The 18,708-nt window shown below is 39.5% G+C and overlaps 2 protein-coding genes across 2 annotated transcripts; one reads left to right on the top strand and one right to left on the bottom strand.

Annotated features, from left to right (window-relative positions):
- Window positions 1-225: 225 nt before the first annotated feature.
- On the bottom strand, window positions 226-11,288 carry LOC134197457 (G-patch domain and KOW motifs-containing protein-like). The gene is made up of 12 exons (XM_062666788.1): window positions 11,129-11,288; window positions 10,320-10,477; window positions 9,686-9,923; window positions 6,013-6,121; window positions 5,854-5,935; window positions 3,818-3,879; window positions 3,626-3,761; window positions 3,500-3,572; window positions 785-920; window positions 650-719; window positions 490-575; window positions 226-420 (listed from the first exon to the last, which is right to left on the bottom strand). The coding sequence occupies exons 1-12, from the start codon at window positions 11,278-11,280 to the stop codon at window positions 280-282; spliced, it is 1,443 nt and encodes a 480-aa protein (XP_062522772.1). The 5' UTR covers window positions 11,281-11,288; the 3' UTR covers window positions 226-279.
- A 399-nt stretch (window positions 11,289-11,687) lies between these two features.
- On the top strand, window positions 11,688-18,486 carry LOC134197184 (leucine-rich repeats and immunoglobulin-like domains protein 3). The gene is made up of 21 exons (XM_062666460.1): window positions 11,688-11,992; window positions 12,651-12,722; window positions 13,028-13,102; window positions 13,277-13,342; window positions 13,463-13,534; window positions 13,589-13,660; window positions 13,726-13,791; window positions 13,850-13,921; window positions 13,986-14,060; window positions 14,131-14,202; window positions 15,533-15,607; window positions 15,657-15,728; window positions 15,791-15,862; window positions 15,930-16,010; window positions 16,068-16,139; window positions 16,203-16,274; window positions 16,342-16,493; window positions 16,553-16,843; window positions 16,909-17,187; window positions 17,244-17,576; window positions 17,632-18,486. The coding sequence occupies exons 1-21, from the start codon at window positions 11,799-11,801 to the stop codon at window positions 18,273-18,275; spliced, it is 2,979 nt and encodes a 992-aa protein (XP_062522444.1). The 5' UTR covers window positions 11,688-11,798; the 3' UTR covers window positions 18,276-18,486.
- Window positions 18,487-18,708: the final 222 nt, after the last annotated feature.

Here is an 18,708-nt window from a genome sequence, read left to right as displayed (position 1 = left end):
TTAAATTTCCAACAAGCTGATGTCACCACTTCCTGGTGAGATCACAAGCATGCAAGCAATGTCTCCATTTCCCAGGCTCTGCCTACTGTCCAGGACGGATGTTTGCCTGTTTCCGCCTGTACCAACAAACATACTACAGCAGGATTACTAAGCTAGGGGAGTACCCTGTGGGCGTAGAAGACAGATGATGTGGGCAGCAGGACTGAGAGGATCATCCAACAGAAGTCAATTCAAAATGGTCTATATATGATTATAACTAACAGTTATGTATATCCGATATTAGTAGACATCATCCGCGGTGTCAGGATTACCCGTGTATTCTGCTAGTTGGTCATAATCTAATCTTACTGCACTTTGGTCTTGTAATAACTGAACGATTGCTTGGCATTTTGACTTGTTCTTCTCAACTAATCTGCCCAACTAAAAGCAGACAAGGAACAACAAATTGCATTACTACTCCCAGACAAAAGAATGACGTCATATATGCACCTGTCCTTGCTGCTTCCCAAGTACTATGCAGACTAGAGAATCAGATTGCTTGGGAACTACTGTCTCTAGCATGTCTTGCCTCACATCTAAACAGGAAATGATTTCATGCAATAATTATTGATAGCACATCATAGACATGGAGTGCTTGAGAACTACACACCTTCCAGAAGTTCTTTATCATCAGTCTTGCATATGCAGGTGTCTGCACTAACAACATCCACAATTGATACCTATTACCATCACACGAAATTCTTTAGCTACAAAGTCCTGCTGGACTGAAATGCTGACTTCTCACTTTTTCATTGTAGAAAGCACCTTTACGATAATGTTTACTGACTACTCGAACTCGAATGTTGGGGTGTAGCCAATGGTCTTCATCAGATCTCTTGCTCTTGCTTGTCTTCTTACTACTCTTATGAGGACTGCTTTGTCTATTGCAAGGCAGTTTCTTACCATAATCAGAACAAAAATATCATGTGCAGTATTTAGAAAACAAACAGTCATTTACCAATAACTTTTAATTAATTAATTAAACTAAGTATATATATATATATAGTAAAAAGGCGGCCAGGTTTAGAACCGTGCATTGGGTCTGTGCAGAGGGCAATGCAGCAAACGGTTAATTCTTAGACTTTCAGAAGGGTCGATCTCGCAGGAAACAAAAAGTTCATAGGGTGATGAGGCATTAGAGGGAGGTGACAGAAGCAACATCATCTGGTTCCACTTACATCTGCTATTCTAAACCAGAATGTACAGTTCTACGAGCTGTATGTGTTCTGATCTGCGGGGCTGCAGGCACTTGATATAAGGCTGTCTCAGAGTAATTAAATAAAAAAATTCATTTAATCAGCTATGCCCTATTTCAGAAGTTGCCAAAAATGGTCCGTTGGTGAAAGTACAACTATTGAAAAGTGGTCCAGTTGGAACCGGGCCAACCGGACAAGCGGCTATGTCCCTGAAGCAAATTGTGCAGAAAAGGATCTCAGACACTTGGTTTCTTGAACCAAAGCAAGACTAAATTCTTATTAGTCTCACTGATCAAAGAGCAAATCACAAAGAAGTCGTTGTGCGGTTCACATAAAATATAGGGTGAACATAAGAAAGTTCCATTGCAAATGGAGATTGAAACTAACTACTAAATTCCTAATAGGTTTAGACTGTTACTCTGGCTTTCAACAGACTAAACAACTAATCTACAATAAATCAATATCTGAGCAAGCAGTTTCATGTTAGTACACCAAATAATGACCATACTGATAACAAACCAAATCTGACCACACAATGGTATCCATATCAGAAGTAGGAGAATCAGCTTCATTATTAATAAGAAGATCAGAGTGTTGAGGGCTTACAAGCAATACCAGAAACAGCTGACTGTCTTTCAGTACACTAACTTAATTAATTTAAATAAACAAAGAAGCAGACAGCACACTAATTGAGTTAAAATTTGTAGACATGTCAATTCAAGTAGATATTGCTTACCAGCAAGTATGATAGTAGTGAACAAACTCTATTCTTCATAACAATAGTGCATGTCAACAATTACGTGTCCTACAGGTGCAATCTTTTGAGTTTAGCAAGCATATTGACAACTTCAGTCAACATTTACTTGGAACAGGTAACCAAAGAAAACCATCATAACTTCAAAATACCATGCTGACATTAATTATCAATAAAGCAGCAATACCCTAGCTAGTTCAACAAAGTGTGGAGTGTAAATGAGATGTGCCATCAGTCTATTTAGGTTGCTTAATTAATTAAACATGTGAATATGGCAGCCCATACTCTGGGAATGGCTATCATGTGTATGATGAGCTCATCAAATTCTGTTTCCCTTCAGAAGGCTCTAGTTATTTCTGTCTTTTTTCTCCAGTTTTGACAAGGCACAAATTAGGATATAAGTTTGCACATTCAGTTGTAGTATTCCATGCGATTGTGTATGCACATCCAAACCCCAATGTGATGATGATGGCTTTGTCCATGTAAGAATTCTATAAATAAAGGCAAAGCAGGTGGTACTGTTTAACTAACTATAGCACCCCAGTTTCACATTTAGTATAATTAGAACTATGTTCCCATGGACACAAAGACATCCGTTTCATTATTACCTAACCAACTTTCTCAAACAGAAGAACTGGTTACATTGTGATTCAGTTTTGGATCCTCTAGGGAAAAGGTCAAGTCAGTTGAAAGATGAAAGGCCAGATACGCAATTGGAAAAACTGCACTGTCATGCTTAATTTAATTTCAGTATTGGCATCTAGCATAGCCATTGAAATTGTAAACTGTAAATGCAAAGTTTTACACAAAATGTGATGGTAGGATTTGTAAATCTTTATTTTAATCAACACACACTATCTATCCTGAGAGCACCTGTCCAATTTCTGTCAACAGTAGACATATCATTTCCCAATGGACTTTGATTCACTATTGCAGCTGTATACTCCGGTACACAAACTTTATATCCTGATACTCATGTATCTTCTACTACAGTACAATATTGGCTTGAAAAAGGAAAGCAAAAATATCATTTGCCAAAACAAAAAACACGTTTGTCATATTTGTCTGTTGAATAAATGTGATTGTCATGTCATTGTCCACCAAATCAAGGTCCACATGGTGATACCACTACAGTAGTACAGTAGTATAGACTGATGACACGGGCTATATTTGACAATAAAACTACTATTACAGTAGGATATACTACTAACGTAGTATATACCACTAACGTAGTATATACCACTAACGTAGTATATACCACGGTTTCTCCTAAGAGATCTCTTCCTGTATGAACTGTCTTTACACCTCCTACCAAACTTAAATATTCACACACTGCTAAAAAGACTACTAAAATGTCATATGTCATAACAGGAGTTGAAATTTAACTCATCTACAGACTATAATATATAGTAACACGTCTAGTATATCTCTTAGGCATAAATAGCAACAGTAACTACAATGCCAAAACTCTGAAGAGCTATAGAATGATAATTACATGCAGTTGTCATACCTATGCTTGGACTTAACTGACTCTTGCTGCCCATGCTTGTTTTGCCCATTTCTATCTCCACCACTTGTTTCCTCTTTTTGAAAACAAACACTTATCTTCACTGTAATGTCATGACAACAAACTAACCTTTTGATTGACGCAAGCCTTCACTGTACGCAGTTTTGTCTACAACTTCAAGATTATGTTGACTCACAGCAAGTGGGCGCTTCATATTGGGCACCTCAACAACAGCATGTGCTGTGTCTTCATCTAAACTTGTCACCTAAACATTAGTGTGTAAATCAATAGTTTAATACAATCATATGCATATAACCAAACCTTTCCATAGAAACCTTTGTGGAAACCAGCAACAACATGAACAAAAGCTCCCACCTTCATCTCTGTTAATTAAGCAACAATCCACTTACAGATTTATGTCAACTATAGTGTTCTCTATATTCTAGTTCCACACTAACGATTAGACTAATCTGCAAATACAGTAAATGGTCAGCTGACCACAAGACTGACTCTTGTAAGTCATTGCAATGCCATTTGATCCAAAATCTTCATTTGCCAATTTGAGATTTCACCTCCACCTCCTCACTGATAATATTCAGACAAAGCAACAACAAAAGACTACTACACTTTGCTTCTGAAGACAGTAGCACTGCAACACCTCTGATAACTTCTAGATGTTATTCTTGCAATGTTTTCTTCATTGATACCCATTGTGTACAAAATAAAAAGCTTTGAAAACAATAATTGAACAGCAATTTTGCAACACTAACTAGGCAAGTTCAGCAAGCCATTCAGTTTTATCTTCAGTTCTCCCCACTGCAAAGTATAAGCATGTCAAAGTCTATGCCCCTAGCATAAAACTGGGAGTTGGCAAGCAAATTGCAATCTATAGTAACTTAGTAATTAGAACCCAGACAAAGCTGTTGCAACTACTACTTCACTGTGCAACTGCTACTCCTAGTGAACACTGAATGTTTTGAAAGCTCTGGAACAAAAACTGTGATGATATGAAGTATCAACAACCTGAAGTGCCTTATCACTGTCAGATACCTTATCCTCAAACAATGTTACTTATTATCCAAATGCATTATTAATTAGTAGAATGGCATCCCTGTCACTAGATGTAATGCAGTGCTGTTGAGGCACAACAAATAAACTGTCCAATGGTTGATATCAATAATTGTCTATGTGTCCTTCACTGTTTTGTCTGTGTCATCAACAAAACAATAATACGATCCTTTGCATAAAGTTGTCTCCGATTTTAAGTAAGGAAACAACACAAAATAAGAAATTGTCATAAGAGTCAGTCCAACATAATTGCGATAGACAAAACAGCTTGAGAAGAGTGGCTTGAGGTGTTAGCTGTTACAAGATACCACAGTATTAGTCATATTCCTAAACATTTGATACCTACTAAAATGTACATTTGACTCGTTTCTTCCTAGATGTCTGTGCTTCTTGCAATGCCATCCTCACTGTTACAGTGTGTCTTCTTCACTTCACTCAGCAAGTATTACAGCATAACACTGACCCCTCAATACTGAATAGTATACTATATCTAGAGATATGCCAGCAACACCTACTAATCAAGCCAATGTGTTGGTATGCACAGATGTAGGCAACACCTAATAAAGAATTCTTTTCAAACATGAAAGATGTTCGATATTCATATTCTCTAGAATGCTCAGTCGGTTACCTTTTGAATTCATTTTACATCTAGAAACCGTTAAGTACCTAAAGACACCACAAACAGACAACAAAGCACAACTACAATCTAAGAACATCAACAGCATTCGTTAGTATCAACTTGATTGATGATGGGTTCGAGTGATTGAAACTCGTGGCTTCCTTCCTGATCAGGGCATGTGGTGGTAATTGTCACAATATCATATTAGACACCATATGTTGCTAAATATGTCGTTACTTCCACCATGCAAATATTCATGTCTGGGACAGTATTGAACCGCTAATATAATATTCATTTGTTTACAAATTGTGCCATTTGAATAGATGAAAGTTAAGATGGCACCACTTTCCAGAAGTACAAACATCAAAAATAGATTTCCCTTTCAGTATTCTCATCACACCTTTTCATTCAATAAATTCTGTAATCTTAATCTTAGATTAATAGTAATAGTAATAGTAATACTGATCTCAATCTCTCAAGCATAAGACAAGCCAGCTATTCACACTCGCATTATGTGATGCTGAACCATTTGTAATTTGAAGTCCGCTCTCTGTTGTGTATTTTTCTGTCATCTGTGTGTCTGTCAGTCAATGTGTCTGTCCACCAATTTCATTCCATATCCATTCCTACAGTGTACTCATGACAGCATATCATTTCAACATACTATTACCATTTGGAGGTGCTTCACTCAACTCTTCGTCCAATTCTCTCACATGCCTCACTCGTCCATCCTTGTCGTATAACGTCTTATACTATAAATGAATAACAACTTTCTACAAACAATTGTACAACTCAACAACCCAATTTCAAACAAGAACTGATTTCGTACTTTGTCTTTATCACCCAACTTTTTAAGTTTTCCAACATTTACTTGTTTAGACACAGCTCCCAATCCTTGCCCTGGTTGTCTACGAACATACTCAATAGGCTTTACTACCCTATAAAACAAGAATGAAAAGATAACATTTCGTTGTTCTCAGTCATAGATTATGTATGCATCACTGGAGGCAACGAAACCACAATGCTATGCACTATAATAAACAGTAATGTATAGGGTAACAACTAGCGTCAACTATAGTACTGTCAATACATATAAAGAATAATGTTTCAGTTCAACAACCTTCCAACTTCAACCACAATTAAAGTAGAAGTATGTACCACATATGCAACAATCCACAACTCTACAGTGAAGAGATTCTGAATCGCTGCATGTGTCAAAAAGGGAAACAAATTTGCATTTCTTCAAGCACTACAAACCAAAGCACCACAAACAGAACCATTAAAATTTCTGCACTAAAATAATCTGTGTGCACATTAAGGCTTCTACATAATGGATACTACTGTCAAAACTCTTAAACAGTTTCACATAATCACATTTGTACATGTTAGATGTTATAGATATATATAATCAAAATAATGTAAACCTGTTTAGAAACAATGTATTCCATGCATACCGACAAAGTTTGATCTGATGACTCATACACATGTGCACAACCTCCATCGCAGCTTACAGGTTCAGGCTCAAAATTTACCACTGATATACCATTTGTTCTTTTTCTCACCTAACGACCCATACTTCACCAAATCTCATGCAACTAGAGTGGTAGCCTGTAACTTCCAGCAATTACTATGCCTGATATAATTAGTTAACTTGATCCTAAAATGCAAAGGTGAACTCCAAGGACATCAGAAAGCTAGTATGTTGTAAACTTAAGCAAATGTCCTTGCAAGACTTAGTTGAATTTGTCTATTTCAATGAAACAAGCATGTATTGACAGCTCTTCAAAGTGTCCACTCAACTTGCGACAGTGTCATTATATAACATCAAGTGACCTCTCCTATTTGTGGAAGAAGTATCCATAACTAAACAAAGTAAATGACTCCACAAAATTCAGTAGTATAGCACTTCAAAAAGAATTATGCCATTGCAAACGGCAAAAGCAGGTAAACAGTTGTAGTAAACCAGTAGCTGCAAATGGATCAAAATACTAATGCAACAGATAGACTGAAAAGTGGCATCCCAAGCCTAGCCAAGCCTTTATAGTAACAAGTAAACACTGTCAAATATCAGACTTAGTTCTAAAGTATGCTGTTCAGGCAATCCTGAGCACCCGACAGAAATACAAATGGCTCCACAGGGCTTATTCTGATGACAAAGGTAGAGCACTAAGAAAGAAGGTAAAGAAGCCTCATGTCTGGAATTATAATATGCCATGCTTGGTTTCTTGAGTCTGGGCCATTAATTAGAGTCATTACTTCATTATCAGTAGTATAAACTCAATAAAACAAGAACCATTCTATATGTCAGTTGAAACCAGCTGATACCTGCACGTCAGGTTTCTCAATACAAAAAGACTTAATCAAATTTCTTTAGAACTATCTGAAGTTATTTCATTATATCAAGTATCCTGTAGGTTGTGCACATTAGAGATTGCTCGCACATTAGCATTCGTCATTCGCTTTTTTGTTCCTAGACAAGTACTGTTGTCAATAAACCAAGAAAGAAACACTTCCAATTCTCTTCTCGAGTGCAATAGAGTTCTGAAAAACTTGTTATGGGAATTTAACAACACCTTGGACTTAATGGCACAGTTTTGCAGATATTAAAGTGTTATTAAATTGGAAGTTCACAGTAGTACTCAGCCAATTCACTACATCTCGCTACAACTCAATGGATTTTGCAAGATATCGGAACTAATAGCCTAAAACAAGAAAAGTGTTAGTATAAATCCATTAGCTTGACAATAACCCAAGCTTCCAGCAGTTTGGTTGGTACAAACATCAATTACAGTCTTCCTGAGTCCCAAGAAGCTCACAACTAAGCTAAATAACACATATTCCAATTAATTAACAATTTAACAAATGAGTAAGTGATTCTGAAAAATATGAATACTCAAGGAGTGAAATAGTAAGTCATTAGACAATTTACCTCCACAACGGTTACCTTAATTAAAAGCATAAGAAAAAAGAAAACTGAAGCCATTAAGCTTCCTGGGCCTAGAGGAAAGAATAAACAAGCAACAGCTTGATGTAAAAACATACCTCCATGTAGAGACAACAAACAAGTCTTGTGTGCTGAAGGTTATCAGACCACAGCAGAGTTTGTGCTCTGGAGTTTGTGTGTACAAAGTAAGCCATGCCTACAGGCACCATAGAACTATGGAGATCACTATGAGAACCGATAAGTACTTGCAGTATCCCATTTCATCTTCCCACTGAACTGCTTTCACAGAGAATTACATTAATTAAAATAGTTAATAATGCATTAGATCTACCACATTGACTACACTCATTAATGCAGCAAGAACCATTTCACTCCAACGGTCACTGGTTAGAAAGAGACATAGACAAGCCCAACTGTTTACAGGCATAACATTTTTGTGTCTTAGCTACAAACTCCATGAGGTAGGTAAGCAGCTCTTTCATTGCAATGTGCTCTGCTGTAAACGTGAAGGCTGGGATTCTCTGCACGTAACTACACCCTAGCTAGACAGTCTTCCGATCTCTGCTGGTTAGCAACAATAAAAAACAATGTATTGTATCATTGTATGCGTGTATACAACCAAGCCGAAACTAAAAATCAAACAATAATTTCTTGAAACTTTGCTCTGAATGACAAGCCATGCTGTGACTATAGGCAGTTAGATTGGCATTTCCAGCAAGTCTCTATCACAGTTGTTCAACTCTTTATCATATTAAATTCTGAGCACTTTATCACTTTACTGTGACATTCCTTTATTGAATTCCATATCACGTTATCACATTTCTATGTCACTTTATCAAATCGCCATCACACTTTATCACCTTTGTACTGAATAACAATCGACTTCAAGTACTAGAACCTAGTCATTACCTAAATCGACGATAACCCTACACAGCATTTATGACCAAAACATTTGGGAATGTTTAAATTACTAAATTAATTACTAAATTCTCAAACCAAAAACAGTGTATGACAACCAGCCGGCTTATGTCCTTTAAAAACATTGTGTATTCCATCATTACTCATCATCATCCATTTTCAACGAATGCCATGTGCCCAATAAGATTCTTGGTAAGTGTTTAGACATGGTAATTGAAGTTCTGCCATACTAATCAATGGGCATGACTTAGTAAATAAATTGTCTTGGTGACATCTGATTTCTCAATTTTCAAACTCTAATGTCAACTATTTGATTAGCAACTTTAGTCCACTAATCCTGTGAGCAAAAGTTCTTCAGTTATCAGAACTTACAAATGTACAAGACTTCTCAGATTTGTTAAATACACATGCTACTGTGAAATCATGTTTGCATTCGCTTACAAGAAATACAGCATTGTCTACACAGTCAAAACAATTTTGTTCCATTTGATTAAGCCTAACAGAGCTGCTGCTTGCTTAGTGAATGTTGCCACCAAGTTAAATGTAATAAGTTGACAAATAGGTTTCCTAAACAGCTGAGTTTACTAATAAAGTGCTCTACTATACAGACAACTTCTACACAACTAAGTATGTGGCTTACTCTTTGTTAGTTAATCCAATTGGTGCTCCCTCTTTCCATCCCATTCCTCTAATCAAAGCTGCTCCAAACTGCTCAATTGGCATGTTGTCGTAATCATCCAAATTGCTCTGTTCTGGCAAGGTTGCCGAGTCATTGGCTAGTGCAGTGGCCTCATCTTCCCCCACAGTTCGATTCCGTCGAATCATGGGAATAAGTTGTGAATCACCAAAACCCATTTCATTTTCAGTATTATGAAGATCTAGCAGCAAAACTACAAATCAGCACCACGAGTACAAATTCAGCAAAAGACAAACTAAAGTTTCCCAGCCAACATCTGACATAGTCTCGCATAGCCAAGGGGTCTGGCTACACGAGACTACATCTGACATGCAATTTTATCCAAAATCCCCTGTTATAAATGCTTGTAGTTGTTGATCTTTACCTCTGGCAGCCAATTCAAGCACCACATAGCCAGACAGCATTACTCCAAAAAATTGTAAAAATTAAATTACCTTGTTGCCATCTGTCCCGTGAATACTGTACTATTATTATAATATTGGCGTTGGTTTGCTTACAAAACGCTGTTCAATGTCTCCCAATTTTATAAGCATCACACATCAGCTTGTTATCTACAAAATATCATAAAACAACCCACCTTTCATGATTGCTTCTGCAGCTTCCTTGTCTTCTTGACTTACACTTGTTTGACATTCATTTCCAGCAGCAACGTCCTTGATGCCACGACCAAACCCCAGCACTGATTTCTTTTTCATAGGAATTATATACTCTGTCTTAACCTTTTGAGGAACAACACTAAACACATTGTTAGAACATCAACTTTAAACTAATGTATTAACCAACTACAGCAACATACACCAAAATTCACAATAATTACAAATAATTGAAAACAATGCATGCAACAAAATCACTATTGTGACCATTACACGTACAACTATATTATATATCTAAACACATAATTCACAGCAACTACAAGTTTCTTTGTCTACATAAAAAGACATTCTCCAGTCAAAGAGAATCTTGTAATGTGATACGTGTCTATCATAATAGTTGCATTTATCCTAATCTTGCGGCCACATTGTCTCTCATATCTGACGTTTTGAGCTTGCCAAGACAAGAGTGTCCCACCTCTCTACCAAATGTTACAGTAAATTGGTATGAAATAAAACATTGGTGTGTAGCCCAATACAATCACAGTTGACATCATTTCAGGAGACATTCGTTACCAAACTAGTCAAATATAAACTTGTGCCTATTTGACTTGATCTCATTAGATGTAGAACTAGCGTTTCACCCACACAAACGTGACCTTACTTTTTAGTACAAAACTGCAGCACACAAAATGTCCTTATATCCCACCTTAATCTTTTGATAGGTATCTAGCATTTTCTGTACTTCCACTTCAAGACAAAGCGACTGTTCTACTATATTATGAACCTTCCGCACCTTTCTATTTCTTTATCAGAAACAGCGACAACGAAATCTCTTTCTTGATTGCTCTCTGCGATTTCATGTTGAAATTGACTAGAGGAACCAGAATCAAGTTGTCTCTTAGTTGTCTTCTTGGCAAACGTGAAAGTTAACTTTCCATCCGCCATTCTGTATCATCCGGGTTCTCCGACTGCAACATTCGGGATACAATATATTTTTCTACTAGCTTAGCAAATTGTAAAATCCCACATTCAATTTTGCTTAAAAACATTTATATTTTAATATAGGTAGTCAGTCGCTTTTCAACAATTACTGGTAAATATATTACTTCTAGTAGGTAAACAATGTTATCCGGGTATCGTAAATTTTGCGTGTCCCGTACGTGCTAGAAGGCGTGTCACGTCAAAATCCAATCAAAGAGTGCCGCAATTAGAAGATGTTACAATCATAACAACTCGCGTGGCGAGCAGGAAATACCATAATGTTTCGACCAATCAGCGCCTACGCAGTAATGACAGGTAGTGGGTCAACGCCATGCCTCGCATCAACCGACCAATGTTTTTCCTCTCTCCGCTGCGTTTAGCTCCTGCGGAGGTCGCGAATTAGATCAGCTAACTCGGTTTACGCTTCGAGTTGACATTGTTTCCTAAGGCGGTTAGAGTAACTGTGCAAATTCAGTTGCTGAATGGTCACTCTAAAGCCTCCCTGTTCATCATGGAGCCCTACTGACATGATACCGCTGGTCTTCGTCTTGCTGGTGTCGTTTGACGTGAGTCTAGCGTGTCCAGCCGGCTGTCGCTGTCACTCTCAGGTCGTCCGGTGCAGAGATGCCGGACTCACGAGCTTACCAGTCGGTCTACCAAAGGACGTGCGACAATTGTGAGTCGATGCGATGGTAGAATGTCGGCACGTCTCGGGCTCGTTGTTGCGCTCGTTTTGCGCCTGTTTGGCCGTTTCCGTGGGTTGGCGAGAGGTTTATCGCGTTGGATCTCCACCTCGACTTGCTACTCTTTACCAAAAATGGCCATTGTCGTGTCACTATCGTGTGTTGCGTCGCGTTTCGTGCGCGATGCGCGTCTCTCATCCCTTCTTGGCATGAAATCATTCTATAATGGTCGCGTTTCTGTTTTGGTGCGTTGCTGGTGTGTTCTATGGCGGCGAGCTTGTTGTGTGGATTCCAATCTGATCGTAATAGTATCGCGAGACAGACGGAGATAAGTCGTTCACGACGTTGGTGGATAATTTTGCATCATAGGCGGTTGGGCCGCACCAGGAAGCGTTTCGCTGCTGTTTCTTGGCAGGCGGTCCTACATCTCCGCACTTGTAGTGCGTCAAGTAGTTGCTGAGCGCTTTAGAGGGACGAAATGACGAAATAGCGAGGAAGTAGACAGTGTGAGTGCGTCGATTGTGTGCTTTGTAACGTAAGTAGTGCTGTAAACGGTCGGTGCGGCGAGTACGTTCGTATTTATGCAGGTGGAGTGGATCTGTGTCTCATTTCCGTTTGATTTGATGTAGTCTGACGTTTGTTGTGTTGCAGGGATCTGAGCGAGAACGCGTTCACGCGCTTCGTTTCGGGAGCTTTCGGACATCTGACTGAGCTGAGACAATTGTAAGTGAAAAATTGGCGAAACTCCTTCCCACATGTCTACTTGCAGAGGGACCCGATAACGTGTCGGATTGTTATCCGGTGTGACCGGGTAGTGTGGCAATAGCTCTGTGTATCGTACGCCTCAGTGGACATGTTTGTATTTGGTTTCTTTTCTGTGGAACCGGCTGTCTGCGGTGCTTTTCCTATTTGTTGACCTAATAGATACCATGTTAGACGCCTGGGTGGGACGGTCAGTTTTCTCGCGCCGCCTTTCGCGATAAAATGGTCAGGTGCCAATGCTTGATTTGTTTTGAATTTGTGTTTAGGATCTTGAGCGATAACAGACTGACGGAGGTTCCTGTGTTTGACGCGAAGAGCAGTCGTCTGGAGAGGCTGACTCTGTGAGTTTACTGTACTCATCAAGTGTTGGTGGAGTGATAGAATTAGGCTTCGGAAATTGTAGAGTAGGCGACAGAATTGGCTTCGTCGCTTATTTATGCTTGCTGAATAAAGAGCTTTGCTTGAAATAATGGATTAGTTTCTTGCTTATTTCCGAGCTGTGGTCTTGTTTCTAGAGCTGGTAATCTCATCACGGTGCCATCCGGATCAGCCATTGCAGCTCTGCGGGAGCTGAGGCGACTGTGAGTTGTGTGTTGTGTTTATGGCTTGTGTTTTTTCTGACTCATTCCATTGTAACACCTTGATGTTGTTCTATGGAATGGGTTTCTAATGAGGGAGTGATTTTAATTGTCTTGTGGCAGAGACCTGAGAAACAACAACATTACTGACTTGAACCGCTCTTCGTTTCCAAGGAACTGTTCTGTTGACACGCTGTAGGTGCTATTTCACATACTGTGATAAGGAGTGTCACAATGGATGTTTTGCAGAGTGCTGTCTGAAAACCAAATATCAGCAGTCAGTCCCTCTTGGCTCTCTCTCTTTCCTAAATTGCAATATCTGTAAGCTTATTTTTACTGCGTGATCTGTGAGTTTATGTGTGGTGAGAGTGTTCTTCTGTGCATAGACGACTGAATAAGAATTCTGTTCGATCATTACAGAAATTTCCTCACTTGCGAGCTTTGGAGATACTGTATGATAGTTTTTTTGTTAGGATTACACAGGTTATGTAATGTTTTGAATGCCACCAGAGATCTCAGTAATAACCAAATCGGTCAGGTGCAGAGCCTTACTTTTGAAAATTTACCTGCTCTCACAGTAATGTATGTGACACTCTACAGCATGGACGTTTACTTCAATCAGCAGATATCTTTTGTTTGTTTGCAGAAAACTGCAGAAAAACGGGTTGACAGAACTGAAAGATGGCAGTTTCTATGTCAGTGAGAGTCAACTGCAAGAAATGTATGTATATGTTTGTTTTTCTCGCTCTAAGAGACTGCTATGAGTTTTGTAAAGATTGTTGTTGATTTAGTCATTTGGAGCACAACAGCCTAACAGAAATCAATGAAGGAGAATTCTTTGGTTTACAATTAGTCAAAAAAATGTAAGTAAGATGTGGTATGTATGTATAGATAGATGGTTTGTGTATACCACTAGCCCGTAGAATTGATCAGTGTACCTAATTAATTAATTAAGTTAATGACAGTTGATGTAGCTATGCTTGTATGGTGCTTAGAATGGTAAAAGTGCATCCTTGTCAACTTTTGTGAGTTTGTGGTTTTTGCTATTGTATCCATTTGGGGTTATTATTGTCTAAGTGGTGGGTTGACAAGGCATGATGGCATCCCATTTCCCAGGGGTCTATTAAATCCCTTCAGACACAGGTGTGATCCTGACACTTGATTCACAACTTCGTTTTGTTATGACAAGTGTGGATAGATTGTGTAGTGGTTAGAACTTGAAATGACTGAAATGACTGGTTTCCAGGAGCTGTGGTATGCTGACAAGTTACCTTAGGCAGGCAGTAACAGTGTGGAATATTTAGAGTGCATGTAATTTTTCGCCTAGAAATGATGCCGTAACATGAGACCCTTGACTTTTCTGGTACTCAATTAGCTACCAGTGTATGGAAATTCAAGATTTCCGAGTTTACTGTTAACTATGTTGGGGAGTGTTTAGGTAGTAGGATAGCAGAACATATGAGGAAGCAATAATATGGTACTGTATTTTCTAAAAAATAGCTTGGCCACCATGAACACAGCAGGTGGTCAGGCACTCAAAAAGAAAACTCTTAGTGCACCCACCACATGGCAAGTGCATGTTCCAACCGAATATGGTTGTACTAGCAAAGTACCATAAACCAGAAAGTCTGACAATTGGAATATAGCGACCGTGCGTGTGTGCGTGCCCTATTTATTCCATCTTTCTCTTCCCGTTTCCTTGTAGGTCTGTGTACCATATGATTCCAGACTATCTCAATCACTTAACAGCAAACGATAAAGATCTTTCTTCCCACACCCACACCTATGAAGGAAGTTGAATGGGCAGCAAATGTCTACGCAAAGTCTCTGGCTTTTTTGTAGTCTTGGGCTTTTTTGTAGTCTCGGGCTTTCTTTGTAGTCTCGGGCTTTCTTTGTAGTCTCGGGCTTTCTTTGTAGTCTCGAGCTTTTTGTAGTCGTCATTATGGCGATTATTGATCGGTAAATACTAACTGTTAACAGTATACGTGAGTAAATGTCTTGATATCGCAAGAATGGCTCCTAGTTGGGGCAAATTTGCAAAATATTAGTGTTGCACGAATTTCTGGATTTACGGTACTCTGACTGGAAACTGGGTCAGTTGTACTTGGCTCAATGGGCATGTTGCCATATGAGAGTCGGGTGTTCATCACATGTTGCTCTGAAATGGAAACTGTTAATCGTCATGTGTTATAGGTACATCAGCCATAACAAGATATCGAGTATAAGCTCGTTGCAGCCGTTTTTCCATTGCAAGTCGCTGGAAATACTGTAAGCTGCACGACTTTTCCAATTGCTGTGAATGAGAGTGTTCTCGTAGTGATCTGAGTGAAAATGAGTTACCTATTGTGGAGAGTTCGTGGTTCAGCACTCTTGGAAAACTGAATACCTTGTAATAGTCAAAGAGATTTAGACTGTGATAGTTACTTATGTTTAGTGTTTTGACATTGACAGGCGGCTCGATCACAACAGAATCTCTACTATTGAACCAAACTCGTTTATTCAGTGCTCCTCGCTTACAGAACTGTATGATACGCATGCAGGGAACATTTTATTGAGTAAACACGTAATCGTAATCTGTTGTATTGTGAAGTGTGATGGACTACAATTATCTATCGTGGCCGAGGTACGGCAAGGACGGCTTGTTCAAGGGATTGACGTCGTTGAGAATGCTGTATGTACTTGAAAGGTTGTAAGTCGTTTGTGTGGTGTGATGGTCAATTATTTGTAGAAAACTTAAACGCAACATGATCACATCAGTGAAGGGTGCTGGATTCGAGGATCTCGGAAGTCTCCAATTTCTGTATGTTACATCAATTTTGCAGTGTGTACAGTTGGCATTATTTACTCTGCATTTTATGTTCAGTGATCTTTCACTAAACCCCGTGTCAACACTCGATGAGAACACGTTTACTATCTTCACGTCCCTTCAGCGACTGTGAGTTTTTATTTATGATTATTTTTGGAGTAAAGATGACGTTAATTGTTGATGTGATTGCGTTCAGGGTTTTGAATTCGACTACTTTGTATTGTGACTGTCACATGGCTTGGTTTCCAAAGTGGATTCGAGAAAAGAATATGACGAAGACGGCTGGTGGATTTTGTAAAGCGAACAGTTGGTATATACTTCGTGTCCCTAATGCGACGTTCTCATGTGGTGAGTTGGCATGATTGCTTTGGTTATTTCTGTAAGTATGATCGAATTGTGGTGTGTAGCGAATCACCCATGGATTGTCGAGAATCCTCAGCATGTGGTGGCGAACAAAGGGCACAATGTCACTCTCAGATGCAAAGCAGAGAGTCAGAGCTTAAACGTTATCGAATTCTTGTGGATGAAAGAAGATGAGTTGTTGGTCAAATTGGAAGATGTTATTATTACGAACAGCTCAGGAATGTCGCATGTCAAACTTCTGAATGTCAACTTCGAAGACGCTGGGAGATACTATTGCATCGCTGATAATGGTTTTGCTCGAAAACATTCGACTGTTGCCGAAGTGAAAGTGTATGGTATGTATAGAGATGTGAGTGGTGGTTGTGGTAGTTTGTGACGCCGTCCGTTCACTGTGTTGTAGAATACCCGACGTTTACCGTACGACCAGGAGATTCGGTTGTTTTCGAAGGCAGCGATGTAAACATTGATTGCAGGGCCAGGGGCAAACCGACTCCAGTTGTGGGCATCGTTTCTGCTTCAGGTGACGGCTTTGTTGCAGCTATCGATGGCAGAATTGACATTCACCCTATCCTGGGAACTACCATCAAGAATGCATCTAAACGCGACACTGGACTGTATTACTGCAATGCCACCAGTGATGCAGGCACAGCTATCACGGAATTTGTCATTACAGTTTTACGTATGTCAATTGTTTGCTTATTAAAACTTGAATTTAGAAATTATAATTTTGTTTAGCTCCACTGCCTGTTGAAGAACGTGGTTTTGTGTCTGTGACTGGTGTTGTTGGACAATCTCTTGTAATGGCATGCAACATAACCGGTCTGAACGTACTTGGCCATGTTACGTGGTATAAGGGCAAGCAACAGGTAAAAGACAGCGATCGTATTCGTCAGACAAAGTTTGGTGAATGGCTGGTGTTTGCGATGTTGCGTCCTGATGATATGGGCCGCTACAGTTGTCAGGCTCCGACAGAGAAGACGGTCGTACAAATAGAATACAACTTACGAATAAAATACAACTTGTCTCTGTCGTCTAACTTGTCTTGTAACAACACAGTTGTCAATCTAGGTAAAACCATGTCTCTGTATTATTGAAACTTACTAATACTTTGTATTGATGTTAGGAGATGACGATGTCACATGGATCGTTGTGGCTGTCATTTGTGGATTCGTGTTAGCATGCGCATGGTGGGTGATTGGCATCTTTGTTTGGAAATTTGTGAGACGCTCTCGGCAAGTAAAGAGTAAGCAGTGTGCTAGCAATACGTCTGCTTCCACAGCGGTGATGATGAAACCCATGAGACGTAGCAATGGTCACAGTAGACCGGTTGTTGATGAGTCAAGCGTGGAGACGAGCTCCGGATCAGGGGGCATGGCGGCATCAGTTGTCAACACACATCAGAAGAAAGGAAGTGTGTACCATAATGGAGTGGTTGGCAATCCCAATGGAGTTTTAGTTAGTAAGGGGTCGTACAGACCGATATCAGGGAGCAATGGCACTTGTGCGTTGAGACAAGATCACAACACGGACACTCACACTACTGATCAGCACGTAATGTTAGATGGGGTAACAGCACACGGGCATTCTCACTCGATCAACTGTCACTCACAGATGGCCTCTGCACCTTGCAGTGCACCTAAGGTGGCACAACTGCAATCATCTAATGACAGTTCCCAACCCCTTGGCTCTATTGCAGACCCTGATAGATGTAACATTAGTGCAAAGGAACCGAGTAGTAGTTACAACTCAGATAGTGAAGTAGAGTAAGCGTAAAGCAGAGATGTCTGCTGTGCAGACAGCATTAGAGCCAATGCTAAGCTTTGGTATGCTCGGCTAAGAATTTGTACGCTAGTTAATGGTATTTCACAGTGGGAAAACCACGTATGGTGTTAGTGTAGTGTTAGCTAAGATGTGTAGAGTTTAAGTTTTGTATGGAATTTGTACATAGTTGCAGAACGTGTTACAGACAGCTGAACAAGAGATGCGCAAGTTGTAAGCACAACTGATGTTCAAATGTGCAAATTCACGTAACTCGAGCGAGCATGCGCTGAGGGTTACAGTAATACCACTGCGGTTCTTTGCGCAGTTCCCTCCTGACAAATTTTGCCTGTCGAGCATGTTGGATTCTTCAGTCAGAGGGAAAATGAAGTATACCGTCTGACGTACTGACCCCACACATTGTCTAGCCTAGCTAGCGTAC

This window comes from Corticium candelabrum, chromosome 22 (assembly GCF_963422355.1).
Source record: "Corticium candelabrum chromosome 22, ooCorCand1.1, whole genome shotgun sequence".
NCBI lineage: Eukaryota > Metazoa > Porifera > Homoscleromorpha > Homosclerophorida > Plakinidae > Corticium > Corticium candelabrum.
This window is presented reverse-complemented; position numbering and strand designations above follow the sequence as displayed.